This window comes from Taudactylus pleione, unplaced genomic scaffold (genome assembly GCF_031769625.1).
Source record: "Taudactylus pleione unplaced genomic scaffold, aTauple2 ptg000313l, whole genome shotgun sequence".
Taxonomy (NCBI): Eukaryota; Metazoa; Chordata; class Amphibia; order Anura; family Myobatrachidae; genus Taudactylus; species Taudactylus pleione.
In genome coordinates this window covers 7034122-7049568 of record NW_028284714.1, presented here as the reverse complement: position 1 = coordinate 7049568, position 15447 = coordinate 7034122, and the positions used below count along the sequence as shown (strand labels likewise).

Genomic DNA, 15447 nt, shown 5'->3' with positions numbered 1-15447 from the left:
CCTAATTAATTAGAATGTTCAACAGTGCTAGTCTGATTAACTAAACAGTTTTTAACCAACCATCATAAACATCAGTGTCACTCCTTAAATATAGGAAAGGAGAAGTTATACATATTTAATTGATTGAAGAATTGATGTCCACTACACATCTAATAACAAACTAGACACAAGTGTTTAAGGCATATCTGAGATGTCCTGGATTGTTGGCACTTTATCTGTACCCGGGGTCATATAATTTTCATTTTGATATTTTTACCATGTGTATTCCTCTTATTAATCGTCATCTTATTATTAAAATGTTCTTGTGGAAAGAAACAGTGATTTTATACTCAATAAACAGCAACTTAAATGATATCCCAATTTGCATATAGACAAAAATAAGAAACTGAAATATATGAATAATTCTCTCCATTAACAATGTCAACACTCTTATACAAGGCCGTAACATTTGCTTTATTGATATTCTGATACTCTCTTTGCCCAGGTATCCCAAACCCCTTATTTGTAGTCCATTTTATTTCAAGGGGTATTAGGAGAACGCCTAGGGTGGTAAAATGGGTGATGATTTCTTGAGGGGTGTGGGGCAGTAGATTCAGTCCACGAAGTAGTCAAACGCACGGCTCAGCGTTCAAAAAACCAAGACAACACCACACAAACCAGAATAGAAATAACCTTGATCTTTAGGAGGGCATAGAGGAAATTGAGGGGCAATGAGGTTAAGGGAGGGGAGAGCATAACCAAGGCCAGTCCTGTTAGCCCTCTTTCCAACATAATTTACCAAGTCCTTGTCTCTCAACACACTACCATCCTCTCCCCTCAATGGCTCCACGTTGTTAAAGGATTATAGTTGACTGATCGTTACTGACCATCTCTCCTAATTTCAGCATGTTTGTCCGTGGAAGGAGATCTCCACACTATATCCCTTACCTGGTACTACCACCCTTAGGCAGGAACCAAGTTCTAGGGTTTTTTTTTTTTAGAATTGTTTATCTGTAATAATTGTAAAGAGTTTCCATCACACAAGAGGTCAGTGGAAATATTGGCATTTACTCCTCAAGAAGACATGAGAAGAAAAGAAATAGGAGGAGATGTATTTCCTTTTTTATGCTTAAAGAGAAAAGTTTAGGTGGGAAACATTAAGTACAATATTGTTAAAAAGTAGAGGCATCTCTTGTTCTAAGCAGTTTCTTCAGATGATCATATTACCATCAATTAGTAGAAGATTTGTGTTCATCCACTGTTCGGTGATTTGATGAGCAGTGGTTATGTCTGTGTATGTTTCCTTAGTTAGTTGCTGTAGGTTTGCTATTTTTTGACATTCAAATGGCTGACCAAAGGTTAATGTCTGGATGACCCTTAGTTGGGTTTTTTAACAGTTGGCAGTTGTTTAAGCAGTGGATTGGTTGATTAAGGTGACAGCCAACTGTTGACCTGGGGCTTAGTCACTGTTGCTTAGTCAATAATTGGTCACAGCATGGGGGTCAGTCTTGTATCTCCATTGAATGGTTGGTTGGATTTTGCCAACCATACTCCCACATTTGGGAGAGTCCATTCTAAGCTCTCACACATAATACTCCTTGTCCTTATTTTTCTTACTCTTACCAACTGTTTTGGTGGCAGGTGCAGTCTTTTCTTTAACCACAGCACCATTACTCTGAGCTGAGTTGCTGATGTAGTTCCGGCTTTGGTCCACCTGGTAGGACCCTTCATCCCTGTTTCTGTACTTGTACATTGCGTAGAGGAGAATGAGGATGCAGAGAGCAGCAGCTGCCACAATTCCTACAACCATTCCTGTAGTGCTGCTGGACTCCCTGATAACTTCCACTGCTCCAGGAGATCCTTTCTCCCCTGAGCCCGTAGGATTTGCTGTAGGAAAATTGTGAAAATTAGGGGAAGAAGTTATAGGTGGGAACCTCTGCTTGTTCAGCTTGTCCAGCTGGAAAGAGGTAGGGATATGAGGGTATTGGTCTAAATTGGGTTTTGGGGGTTCCCTGTTATTCATTTTGCCGGCAGGGATGTTCCGGACAAGGTCTGGGGATGTGGTGGAGGTGAGAAGGTCATAAGGGGAGGAGGTTGAACCTCCTGCCTTTGTATTTGGTCGAGAGCCAGGAGGTCTCCTTGCTGCATCTCTGGACAGCAAGGTTCTATCTGTTACCAATGGAAAACTGGTATAGAAGTCCTCATCATCAGTAGGAGGGAAACTTGATTCAAATACCTCCCCTGAGGCATAACCAGAAACCTCTATTCCTTCCTCGCAATCACTATCCTCTTGCTCAGAAGGGCATGGTGGCCTCAAATTAGAAGGAACACTCAAGGAATCTTTGGTGGTGTCCAGAGTGAGGACAGTTCGGTAAGTTGGGGGAGGAGGTACAAAGGGGGAGCGGGTAGCAATGGGAGGGGTATCTAAGGAATCTTCAGTTATCGTGGGTAATATTAATTCCCCTCCTGTGAATAAACAAGAGAAAAACAGACAGAGAAAACAGCAAAGAAAATTGTGTGAGTAAAAACCTCAGAATCTTCACATATGGTCAACACACTACTATCTTCTAACTCCCTTTGTAGATCTAAGGCTACCAGCTTAGCAGTCATTACTAAACCCAATATGCTCTATCATACAATGATAACTATCTAATAAACTCTCTGTGACATTACTATATTATGCTAAATACCTTAACTACACAACTGAATAGTGACTAATTAGGCGTTATTCTTATTTATTTTACATATTGATTAATACCCTTCTCTTACTATTTCTTGACAATACTTTCCCTGTCAACAGACTACAGCTACTTTTGGCTACTGTTCACCTGACCACTTCTGCTATATAGCCCATGCTTATTCCATAACTATTACTCATATTATATATATATATATATATATATATATATTTATATATATATATTTTAGACCATCTACTGACCATCTATATCACACACACATGTCTGTGCTACTGATCTATACTAGCACTAAAATATATACAATTCAGCATAGTGTATTTCTTATGTCAAAGGTTTTTACCTTTAGTCTCTCTCTATAACTTCTCTGTAACTACATTGCTTGCTCTATTTTTTTTTACCACCCTCTGTTCTTAAGTACAGTAGCCCCTACTCCGCATCTGAACAATTTATATTATTATATTAAAGTGCCCCTTTTTACCTATTCAAATAAAACAATATGGCTGCCTGCTTCCTCTTTAATTAACTTTTTTATTTTATTTCTTTGTCATTATTTTCTGTCTGTTCTGGCAGTTTGATAAAATTATAACTACTTCCTGTATTCTTTTCCGCCCTCATTCATGTTTTCCTAAACTATTTTTATAAAACTATTCCCCTTAAACTTGCCGACAAGCCATCCTGAGTCTACATTAACAACTTTACCTCAAACATACTGGTCTTCCCACCCCATCAATCTGACATTTCTCCCCCACCTCTCTACAGTAAACTCTGTTTATTTCAGCTGTCCTGTTCTCATCAAATAAAATTGATTCAGAATATTTAGACAACTTACATCAAACAATTGGCCACATGTGATTTTAGCATGAAGACAAAAAAAAAAATTACAAAAGAAACTGTGAAACCTCTGGGTAAAAAAAAACACTTTTTGCTTTATTTACTTTTACTGTTTCACGGTCACTTTATAGTTTAAAAATGTCATTTATTTTACCCATACATCATATATAAAATATATTTTATTAGCACTATTTAATTATATATTGTATTTCAGGCCCGGTATAGCTTAATGAGTGTTCCTCCATAAGCTATACTGTCCTTAAAAAACGTAAAAAAACGTAATGACCATGAACATTTAAATTATATAGAGATTATGTTATAAAAATAAAAGCAAAGCAAAAAAGGAAACTATTAAATAGGGGTAAGGGAGACAGAAACACCCCAATATATAAATCTGGCCTTTAATAACAAAATACCTTGCCGATAAAAACACAATACTTGCCAACTTTTCTCAATTTTATAACAATTCATTAAAGTTTAAAGAATGGATTGCCTAAATTGTATACTATCAAATTGCACTGTTATTTCCAAAAAGTAATGTGGCACTGATCACACAATGTAATGCTCCAAAGCATTGTATTTACATACATTTTAGTCTATATAATTAATTTATTGCAAAATGTATATATCCTACTTTTCTAACAGTTAAAACACTTTGATTTTTTTTCACTAAATTCACTAAATATACTGTCCTCAGTTCCACATGTGAGGCTAAATTACCTAGCACATGACTATTCCTGGATCACATTTTACACTTAGCCTTAATGCCTCACAGTGCTGGGGTCATAAGTTAAATTCTCAACCACAGTTTATGAGTTCTTATGTTCTCCCCCTGTTTGGTGGGTTTCCTATAAGTGCTCTGGTTCTTTCCCCTATTCCAAAAATATAATGCTATAGGATTCTGCCAAAATTACCTGCATGTGCGCTTACGTGTGTGTTAGGGTATTATACTGTAAGCTCCCATGTGGCAGGGACTGATGTGAATGACTGCTGTGAATGGCAAATATTTTCTCTGCAGAGCTGTGAAATATGGTGGCACTATATTACTAAGCAGTGCCAGTATGTGCCAATACAAAATTAAGTATTTTCTACCCGCTCAGTAAAAATGTTGTTCGGTGACAGTGCACCATTATGGCGCCTTTGTTTTTACGTGTGGTGAGTTTCTCTGATGAGAACTCAGCACAAGCTCTGCTCTCTGACCTCTATGTTGTGCAGTCAGGAGAAGCTGGCACCTCTCCACACTCGCAACAAGCAACATACCTCAATAGTGACCTACTGTTTGAGGTGAATCACTGGAACACAGCCTAGTTATTTCAGATGTAACATGGTGCGATATAGCAGCCGCTCTGACGGATTTGTACGATATCACTGCTATATCATACCATGTGTGGGCATGATATTGGACAGTGTGCACTCCCGTGGGGTCGTACATCGCACCTCCAGATTGTACTGCATGTTCACTTGATCTGGGGATGCGATGTATGATGCGTTATGCAGGTTGGGGAGGGGGGTACCGGCATATTGGGCGGTCGGGCAATGGATCGCTCTGTGTGTGGGGACTGTCTGGTACATTGGCCGTCGGATCGGCCGTTGCAGCGCAAGGTGCCAATCACACCGTGTATGGGCACCTTAAACATCAGTCTCTGGATGCACTCTGAGTGCAGTGGGAAACATATTTGGTTTGTTTACTGTTTGCAGTCACTACTGTGATTAGTGTTTTGTCATCATAGTGATCAATAGATCACTTTTCTGCAAAATATATTTAAACAATCTGCGAATCTGTATCCTACAACTCAGATTTTATATCTTTTGAAGATCACAGATGGGTATAATGGTGCAATATGATGATATACAGACATTGTCGGCTGGGGAATAAAGGCCCCACTGGGGGGAATGCAGTAGTAGGGAGCAATGCGTAAGGAGTGTGGTCATCCACCAGAAGGCATGTGGCCAGCCACGACAGTTGCTTGGCTAACCATTAGTAAAATATTGGTGTCGTTTCTATAGAAGAAAACTAAGAACCAATGTTTTTCAGTGGTCCTGCTCCACAAGGTAACTGACCTCCAATAGAGTAACAGTGTACAATTCAGTGCACAGTCTGGAACATGACCCCTAGAGTAGGGTGTGGGGCCCACTGGGATTTCCCCTGTACCCCTCTAGGCCAGTCCGACCCTGTATACAGATGTGCACTAGTATAGTTGTACTTCAAGTATAGAATGTTGTTTTCTCCAATTATTGACTCATTTTACATTAACTCTTTTTATATTGTTTTAAGCTTTTAAGCAGATTTGGTTGGTATGTTAATGAGTGCCGGCACCTTTTTTCTTAAAAAAAAAAAAAGAACTGTACATAAGTAATAATGATAAAAAATACTACTTGACCACTGTAAGCTACATGACCAGAGCCAAGAAGATTGTGATTGCTGGGCCTGTATTTGTGGAAAGTCCCACAGTCCTAGGGCTGGGCCTAAGGCAGCCAGGCGCCACTGTTTTTATACTTTGCACATTAAAATTGTATTATTATTATTGACATATTATAATGATGTATCTATGATTTTACAGGCATAAGTATTATTTATGCATGGACTAAATTAGGACTGCATATATTTTCATTTGTTTAATCTACATCAGTACAGTAGGACTTTGCAGTAGTTGGGGAAATAGACTGTTGCAGCATTCGGAGCAGTGTCTATGGAAGCACAAAATGTTAATATGGCCCTGGTAACTGTACCTTATCCAGTATACTTTGTCCATTAAAGAATGTGAATGTTAACTTGTTAAACACTTAAGAGCTGAATCAATAACTGTAAACCAATTGAGATGCTGTCTCAGAAAGAAAATCACAATTCTGCCCAACTACCATTCAGTAGAATTCGCCATAGGTCATGGTACTGAGAGGGGCTGTGACCAATCTAGGGAAGTCCCTCATAAAAAATATGAAACAATAGTATATGCGGCACCGCTGCAGTACCCACAGGGATTACAAAGTCTCATAGATGGCTTCTATGGGGAGAGACTTACTCCTGAGTGTCCCCCTGCCCTCATGTCCCCTCATCCTTGTTGGTGTGCAGGGGGTGTCAGCAGCCACACAAGGGGCCCCCTTAGCAGCTGACAGAGCGCGGGCCCGGGCAATTAGTATCCACTACCCCCCCCCCACTCTCGGTGCCATTGCTGATGTTGGATCAGAGAATGAGAGGTAAAAACTATTATACAAAGTAGGAAATTAAATAGGGCTCGATTTTGGCAACTCGCAGTTGAAACTCGCAGTGAATTCACAGCAATATTGATCTCTATGAAGAAGTGATGAAGAATAGCGCTTACATTTTTTTTTTTTGAAATTAGTTATTCCTATCAAATTTGGGGTACATGAAAATGGGGGTAAGCATATTTTGAAGTCCCTAAAGTTAATTGAAAAAATTCTGCAAAAATGCACCTGCCGCTACTCTGCGCATTTAAGAAAACACCTGCCGCATACTTGGGGACCCCACCAGCATTAATTTCATTAGTTTAGCATTTTTTTCCCCTATTTTTTTTTTTTCACCCCCAAATTTAAAGTCAATTTTTTGGGGTATCCCGTTATTTTTTCCAACTTATTTTGACACAGTTTTTTTTAAATTATACTCCTAGGGGTGCAGGCTAATTTTTTTAAGCCTGCACCCCTAAACCCCAATTCTGCACTTTTTTCGCCATGTTAAACATGGTGAAAAGTTATCCCTGTTCTTTTCCATAGACTTTTCGCACCAGCGAAAAGTCTTTGAAATTGAATACGGGGATAATTCAAATAGGCGAAAATTACGTCATTGGCGATAAATTATTGCCGATTCTGACATTTCACCTCAAATTGAATACGGACCTAAGTCGCTGATATAATACCCAGCGAATTGGACAGTTCTTATGCAATTCACTATCGATGTACGGTGGGTGGTGAATCCCTTAAATTGACAACTTTATAGCCCAATCAAAGTGGTACTGGCACTATCCTTGTACTGTACCACTCCTCTGTTGATACCAGAGGAAAAAAAATGTGTTATCCGGCCTTAATCAATAAAATTAATTTCTATACCATGAAAAAGTGTGCTCTGTCGTCTATATAAATAAGTAAATATGGTATGCAGTAATAATGTCGACAGGCACAATTTCGACATACCATTTTAGAGTCAGGGTTAGGCTGCTGTTAGGGTAAGGCTGCGGTTAGCTTTAGAGTTAGGGCTCAAATCAACTGAAAACACTGTGTCAACATGCCGAACGTCGAAAGTCAATGTTGAAATTGTGAATGTTGACATTTCACATATTGACACATAACATCCATGTCGACATTCCGACCATGTTGACATTCTGGTCTTGACATTCTGAAAGTCAACATTTTGTACCACACTCAGTAAATATATGTGACCTCACTGTAAATAAAATTTGATAAATGTGCCCCCTTTCTTTGGGGACTTTTATTTATTAGAATTGTAATATGAGCTTCTTTTTTATAATAATAATAATAATAATAATAATAATAATAATATGGGCCCTAAGTGTGTGATAAATAATTAATTTAGTGCCTTATTTATGTAGTCCAAGGGAATAGGGAAAGAAAAACCCCTCAGTAGCGACCGGACTGTTTCATAAAGCTGGCCTACTTTACAGGAGGCAGCTAATTCAGAGTTATCATTATCCACAATGCAAAACAGCTCCTGACTGGCTGCACATCTATTAAATGTTTTAATAAATAAATGTAACAATATTACTATTTATTATTGAACTTAATAAAGAGGGCCCAAATATTAATTTTATGTCTAATGGGGGCACAGATAATAGATAGATAGATAGATAGATAGATAGATAGATAGATAGGGGGCCCATTTTTTTTAAAGTAGAAACAGAAATGAATTGATTAGGGGAAACATATTTTTTCCCAGGTACCCACCGACCAAGGGGTATGAGGATGGGTCAATGCTACTCCTAGAGGTCTGGGGCCAATACTAAAAAGCATGGCCTTGATAGATATGTAATGGGCAGGGCCGGATTAATGGGAGGGCGACAGGGGTGGCCGTCCCTAGGCCCCCACACCAATCGGGGTTAAAATGGAGACAGAACCAGTCCCGCCTCCTAACCCCGATGCCGCAGGGAGGCTCCATTTGCCAAGTGCCCGCTGAGATTGTAACCAGCTGGCGCCCGGCTCCCTCCCCGCAGCGGTAGCCGGAGACTGGAGCTCACTCGTGAGCTCTGGCTTCCGTCTCATGCAGTGCACTATGGGAGAGACGTAATGACATCTCTCCCATGGTGCAGAGGAGCGGACTGGACGTGGATGGCAGCGGACGCGGGAGCGGAGCTTAAGGTAAGTATTAGCTTTTTTTCTTTTTTTTTGTGCAAGCGGCTTTTCTATTGGGGGTATTACTCGGGTGGGGGCATTACTTGGGTGGTGGGCATTACTACTGGGGGCATTACTCGGGGTGGCATTACTACAGAGCGAGCATTACTATTGGGGGCACAAATACAGGAGCTTTAGTACTAGGAGCATTTATACAGAGGGTATTACTACAGGGGGCATTACTACTGGGGCCAATACCACAGAGGGCATGACTACTGGGGGCACAACTACAGGGGTATTACTACTGGAAGTATTTATACAGGGGGCATTACTACTAGGGCATTACTATTGGGCACACAAACAAGGGGTATGACTACTGGGGGCAAAACTACTGGGGGGCATTACTATTGGAGGCATTTACTGTATACAGGTGGCATTACTATTGGGGACACTACCACAAGGGGCATTACTACTGGGGGCATAACTACAGGAGGCACCACTCCTGGGGGCACTACTACTGGGTGCACTGCATAAAGGGCACTACCATTGTGGGCTCTGCATACGGGGCACTACCACTGTGGGCACTGACACTACTGGGGGCTCTGCATAAGGTCCCCATTGTGCATACATTCATCACATTTAATAGGGGTACCCACATGTTTGTTGCCCTGGGGCCCCCACAGACCTTATGGTGATGGGTCATATTTTGATAACTACGAAGGCCCTTATAGCCCACCACTGGCACTCGGACATGATACCACTTCTAAAAACAATAAAAAATAAGGTGCAGGCCCTTGAAATTGTGATCCATGCCCTTGTGATTTTGAGACAGCGGGAGTTCCATACTCCTCTTCTGCTAACAGCCCACTGATGCAGTGGTTTAGGTGGCTGGCGAGACACCAGCCACACAGGACTACTTCCTATGTGGCTGGTGTCATCCTGGTCTCCCTTTCTCCGACGCTTTGATTTTGGTTTCAATTTATTCTGCTTCACTGTATATACAGTCAGGTCCATAAATATTGGGACATTGACAGAATTTTCAGATTTTGGCCTCTATTCACCACCACAATGGTTTTGAAATGAAACAAACAAGATGTGCTTTAACTGCAGACTTTCAGATTTAATTTGAGGGTAATTACATCCAAATCGGGTGAACGGTGTAGGAATTACAACGGTTTCAATATGTGCCTCTCATTTTTTAAGGGGCCAAAAGTAATGGGACTATCAACTCAGAAGCTATTTCATGGACAGGTGTGGGCTATTCCCTCATTATTGCATTATCAATTAAGCAGGTAAAAGGTCTGGAGTTGATTCTAGGTGTGACATTTGCATTTGGAATCAGTTGATGTCGACTCTCAATATGAGATCCAAAGAACTGTCACTATCAGTAAAGCAAGCCATCATTAGGCTGAAAAATCAAAACAAACAGATCAGAGAGATAGCAAAAACATTAGGTGTGGCCAAATCAACTGTTTGGAACATTCTTATAAAGAAAGAACACACTGGAGAGTTCAGCAACACCAAAAGACCCGGAAGACCACGGAAAACAACTGTGGTGGATGACAGAAGAATTATTTTCCTGGTGAAGAAAAACCTCTTCACAACAGTTGGCCAAATCAAGAACACTCTCCAGGAGGTAGATGTATATGTGTCAAAGTCAACAATCAAGAGAAGACTTCACAAGAGTGAATATAGAGGGTTTACCACAAGATGCAAACCATTGGTGAGCTACAAAAACAGGAAGACCAGATTAGAGTTTGCCAAACAACATCTAAAAAAGCCATTACAGTTCTGAAACAACATCCTATGGACAGATGAGACATAGATCAACTTGTACCAGAGTGATGGGAAGAGAAGTGTACGGAGAAGGAAAGGAACTGCTCATGATCCAAAACATACCACCTCATCAGTGAAGCATGGTGGTGGTAGTGTCATGGCGTGAGCATGTATGGCTGCCAATGGAACTGGTTCCCTTGTATTTATTGATGATGTGACTGCTGACAAAAGCAGCAGAATGAATTCTGAAGTGTTTCGGGCAATATTATATGCTCATATTCAGTCAAATGCTTCAGAACTCATTGGACGGCGCTTCACAGTGCAGATGGACAATGACCCGAAGCATACTGCAAAAGCAACTAAAGAGTTTTTTAAGGCTAAAAAGTGGAATGTTATGCAATGGCCAAGTCAATCCCCTGACCTGAATTCGATTGAGCATGCATTTCACTTGATGAAGACAAAACTGAAGGGAAAATGCCCCAAGAACAAGCAGGAACTGAAGACATTTGCAGTAGAGGCCTGGCAGAGCATCACCAGGGATGAAACCCAGCGTCTGGTGATGTCTATGCGTTCCAGACTTCAGGCTGTAATTGCCTGCAAAGGATTTGCAACAAAGTATTAAAAAGTGAAGGTTAGATTTAGGATTGTTTAGTTTGTCCCATTACTTTTGGCCCCTTAAAAAGTGGGAGGCACATATAGAAACCGTTGTAATTCCTACACCGTTCACCTGATTTGGATATAATTACCCTCAAATTAAATCTGAAAGTCTGCAGTTAAATCACATCTTGTTTGTTTCATTTCAAAGCCATTGTGGTGGTGAATAGAGGACAAAATATGAAAATTCTGTCAATGTCCCAATATTTATGGACCTGACTGTATATTGGTGTTCTTATGTGATGTTCTATTATTATTATTATTATTGTTATTATTATTTCATATTGTTAGAATGTGTGGTTTTTGTAAGTAAATTATTTGATTTCTTTTTGAATGCATGTTTTGAACTTTTCTCCTTTTTCCCTCCCTTTCCCTTTTAAGTTTTTGTTTTCTTCTTCTCATAATGCATGTTGCTATATTATTTTCTCTTATACCAATAAAAATTTAATTTGAAAATAAAGCATGGCCTTGTCAGGAAGGGTGTTTATATTTGTGTGTATTACAGTGTGACAGACAAGCTGCATTTCCATCTTTATTCTCTGTCACAAACAATTCTATTTTTTGGCAATTCTTTCTGATGTGTTTGGTGACATTGGCTAGTACAAGTTACTCCCTATAATTCAGGAGGCCATATCTGAAATCAGGTAACTTCATATGATATTACCTATATATTATTTTTTTAATGGTCATTTTACTAAATTGGCATCAGGTTGTCAACTGTGCATAGCCCTTCCTCTTGAAACTATTCTGGATTGTTCTTCCTAGTTGCAATGCAGCTTCACCATAACACTATTCATAACCCTTAATGTTAATCATACAGATATTACATAGCCGGCAAAGTCAAGCCAGCTCTGAGAGGCAGGAGAGGATCTGGTGCTTGGCAAGGTGAGGTGTGGCGCTGACTCCTCTGGGAAAGGGCTATTGCAGAGAATAGCCCTCTGTGCAACATAAGGTGTGGACACCCTGGAGTCATTACCACCCTAGACTGCTGGTCTAGGGTGGTGATGAGTCAAGGGTGTCTCACTGGGACCTTACCCGCTCTTGTGATCTTATGTTGCACATGGCATACAGTCAGGCGGTAGGCCTGCGGGCATTATTGGGAGGACAGCCTTAAAATCTTGCCTAGGGCACCGAATTGGTCAGGGCTGGCCCTGGTGCAGCATTTATAAATGCTATTTTTGCATGCTAATTTTCAGGGGCTGCTCTCTTGTGCAGGCTTCTTTTGTAAATCCATTTAATAAATTTCCCCATATGTGTTTTGCTATTATTTTGTCCTCTGTTCTCTTATTTTGCTCTATTACATCTTGTATACTACAGTATGACACTTAATGATCTAATGGCCAAACTCGCAAAAACCGCAGAACAATAACCACATTCTCCTGTACAGTATAACATTCAATGCATCGCTATGCTATCTTTTATTACAATACAATTATATTCTTCCTAAGACATCTTATTATAAGTGTCTCACAGTGCCTTATTAGAGAAGTAACTTAATAATATCTTAATATTCACAAACATCATATTTCCTTCCTCTTTTTTAGAAACTGTGTAAATATACATAGTACCTTGCTGTATCTTAATATACCTGCCCCATAGTGCCTCACCCCTATGTGATATAAATATGTAAGTACATATCTCCTCTCTAATTACTCTTTGCCATATAGTTCCTATACAAGAAAATTCGCTTGATATCTACCCTCTCTTATGCACGTCATCTCAATTTTCTTCTTGTAAATGGTTTTCTGTCTAGTTTTCTCTAGGAAATTTTCTATTGGCTAAAACTGTTTCTGAAATGTTATAGTTTAAGTCTTACCAGTACTGGGCTCACATTCTTCCAAATCTTCATCATCACTAGGACACTCAGCTGATGCTACAAGGAGATCGTCAGAATTCTGAAAATAAATGAAGGAAATACGTGTTACTGCAAAAAGCAGGTGACTGAGGTAATGCTGCATGCTTACACTAGAGCAAATACAGTGTCAGGACATCATATGGTGTAAAAAATGTCAGAATCAAAGTTCTCGCCCTAGTTGTGCAGTGTCAGCAGAGTGTACCCAGAGGGGTGTAGCCATGTCCTCAAGCCATGTCATGCCCTTACTAGTAACGGGGAATGACCTCCCTTCTGGCAGCACTAAAAATTGGCATGAAGGGATGCATAGCCATTTTCCATCTGCAAAAAGACATGGTCTTTGGGGAATCAACCTATAATCTTAATTAAATGCATTTTGTACCTCCAGTTTGTACCTTGGCAGAGAAGCACATTTCTAGCCATACTCCAAGCATTCTAGTAAAACACTTTACAGACACTGGGGGTGAATCAAAGGTGGATGCAAGTAAACTATCGGGTGCAAGTGGCCAATGGTTTCCCTCTGTACGTCTTGATGTTCATTCTGACATTCTGTGTCTGCCATAGGGCCAGTGCAAGATCCAATGGTGCGCCGATAGTGCGTCTTTGTACCCACATCGCCAACAGATGCAACCCACATCGCCAACAGACCTTTGAATCACCCCACTGTGTCAAGTGATAAAACTGATCCTGATAAAACTGATCCTGATAAAACTGAAAAGTTGAACTCACTATAAGGTGGGATAGTGAAGTTATAGGAGGTCCGGCTTTCATGTGACAGACTGTTGCACTATGCAGCTCTTCAGATTCTTCCACCTCTCTGCCCAATTAGGCACGCCTCTAGGTTTCAGAGAGCAGAGTAAGCGTGCTCCTTGATGGGCAATGGCCCAAACATCTACAGTAGGTACACTGGTACACATCCAGTACACTCTGCTAATGAAACCTACTATAACTTGTCCTTTCTCTAATTATTTATTAGCATTTTTTTATTCTTCTATATGACATCGATTGTATTTTGCTGTAGATTCTCCTTAACAGAAATATCACTAAGTAATGACAATGAATATGTACACATAGTGGTACTGACTAGTACATATTGAACGGAAAAAAAAATACAGTCTGCTACAAAAGCAAATAATTGTGCGCTGATAATTATTACTATGTTAGATTATACAAAGATAATTATCTATGCCGGGCATTTCTAAACAGAAAATGAGCACAAATGTATTCACTGCTTGTAATTATAATGAATGTTTCTATTTCAGCTCCAGGACAATTATAATGTGACTGTGCAATGTAACTATTGAATTAAGGGAATTTAACAAACAAGCATTCATTGTTAGTAATACATTATGTAGTGAAAAAAGTTACTAGCGCATATGCGACTGGGTTTGGCTGTGTTAATGGTACATTCTCTTCAATAATACAATGTTACAAAATGCATACTATATGACTATTATTGATGTACAGCAGTGATCTGTACATTAGTACTATATGTAACAATTTGCTCTATAATTATGGTCCTCATATTTAATTTAAAAAAATAAATGAAACAGTCAATTTATAATCAAGCCCATGTTCAAGTTCGGCTTACTGTTTTTTTACTTTTATTTATATTTAATTAAACAAAGTACAATTTATATTGTTCTTCTGGGCATATATACAGTAAGGGGTAGACTAAATGGGCCAAGTGGTTCTTATCTGCCGTCAAATGTTATGTTCTGTATGATGCTTCATTTGTAAAAATGTTATTTCTTTTCAAGATTCCGCTTTTTTGTAAATTTTAAACATGTAGTGCAGGCCTGACCAACCTGTGGCTCTCCAGCTGTTGCGAAACTACAAGTCCCAGCATGCCCTGCAACAGTTTTGGCATTCCCTAATAGCAAAACTGTAGCAGGGCATGCTGGGACTTGTAGTTTCACAACAGCTGGAGAGCCACAGGTTGGCCAGGCCTGATGTTTTGCAAAGCTGTTAATTGTCCAGAGTATAATCATAGCAAATATGTACAATTTATTGTAAATATGAAGGAATGCTATCCATAGTGTATTAATTGATTTTCTACTGTATATTGGTCTTAAAAGTCTTCAACATTCTTTTTTTCAATTGTGGAAACCCTGGTTTGTTCCTGGCCTGTATTGGAACTGCCGCATTTTGGTTGTAAGGGGAGCACTCCTGCAAAAATTACTTTAGTACTGCAGTGACAACTCAGATTTCCTCCTCAAAAATCAGATGTAGCACATATAGTGAGTGCTGGCAAAAAGTGTGTTCAATAAAACATTTTGAACCTATGAATTTTAGCAGGGCAAAGCTTATTCAGGCCAGAGAAGCATAGAAACATGTAGGGCATAATTTTACTTAGCA

The 15447-nt window shown here is 39.6% G+C and overlaps 1 protein-coding gene across 5 annotated transcripts in view; it reads right to left on the bottom strand.

The window, feature by feature from the left end:
* Positions 1-429: 429 nt before the first annotated feature.
* The window catches only part of NRXN2 (neurexin 2), an 899334-nt gene continuing 884316 nt past the window's right edge, over positions 430-15447 (bottom strand). For 3 of the 5 annotated variants that reach the window (XM_088442540.1, XM_088442541.1, XM_088442543.1), the window contains 2 exons: positions 13054-13132; positions 430-2445 (listed from right to left, as the gene is read on the bottom strand). In XM_088442540.1, coding sequence (XP_088298666.1) covers positions 1562-2445; positions 13054-13132 — 963 coding nt within the window. In that variant the 3' untranslated portion in view covers positions 430-1561. The remainder of the gene's footprint in view (positions 2446-13053; positions 13133-15447) is intronic. The other 2 variants (XM_088442544.1, XM_088442545.1) reach the window with 1 other exon arrangement.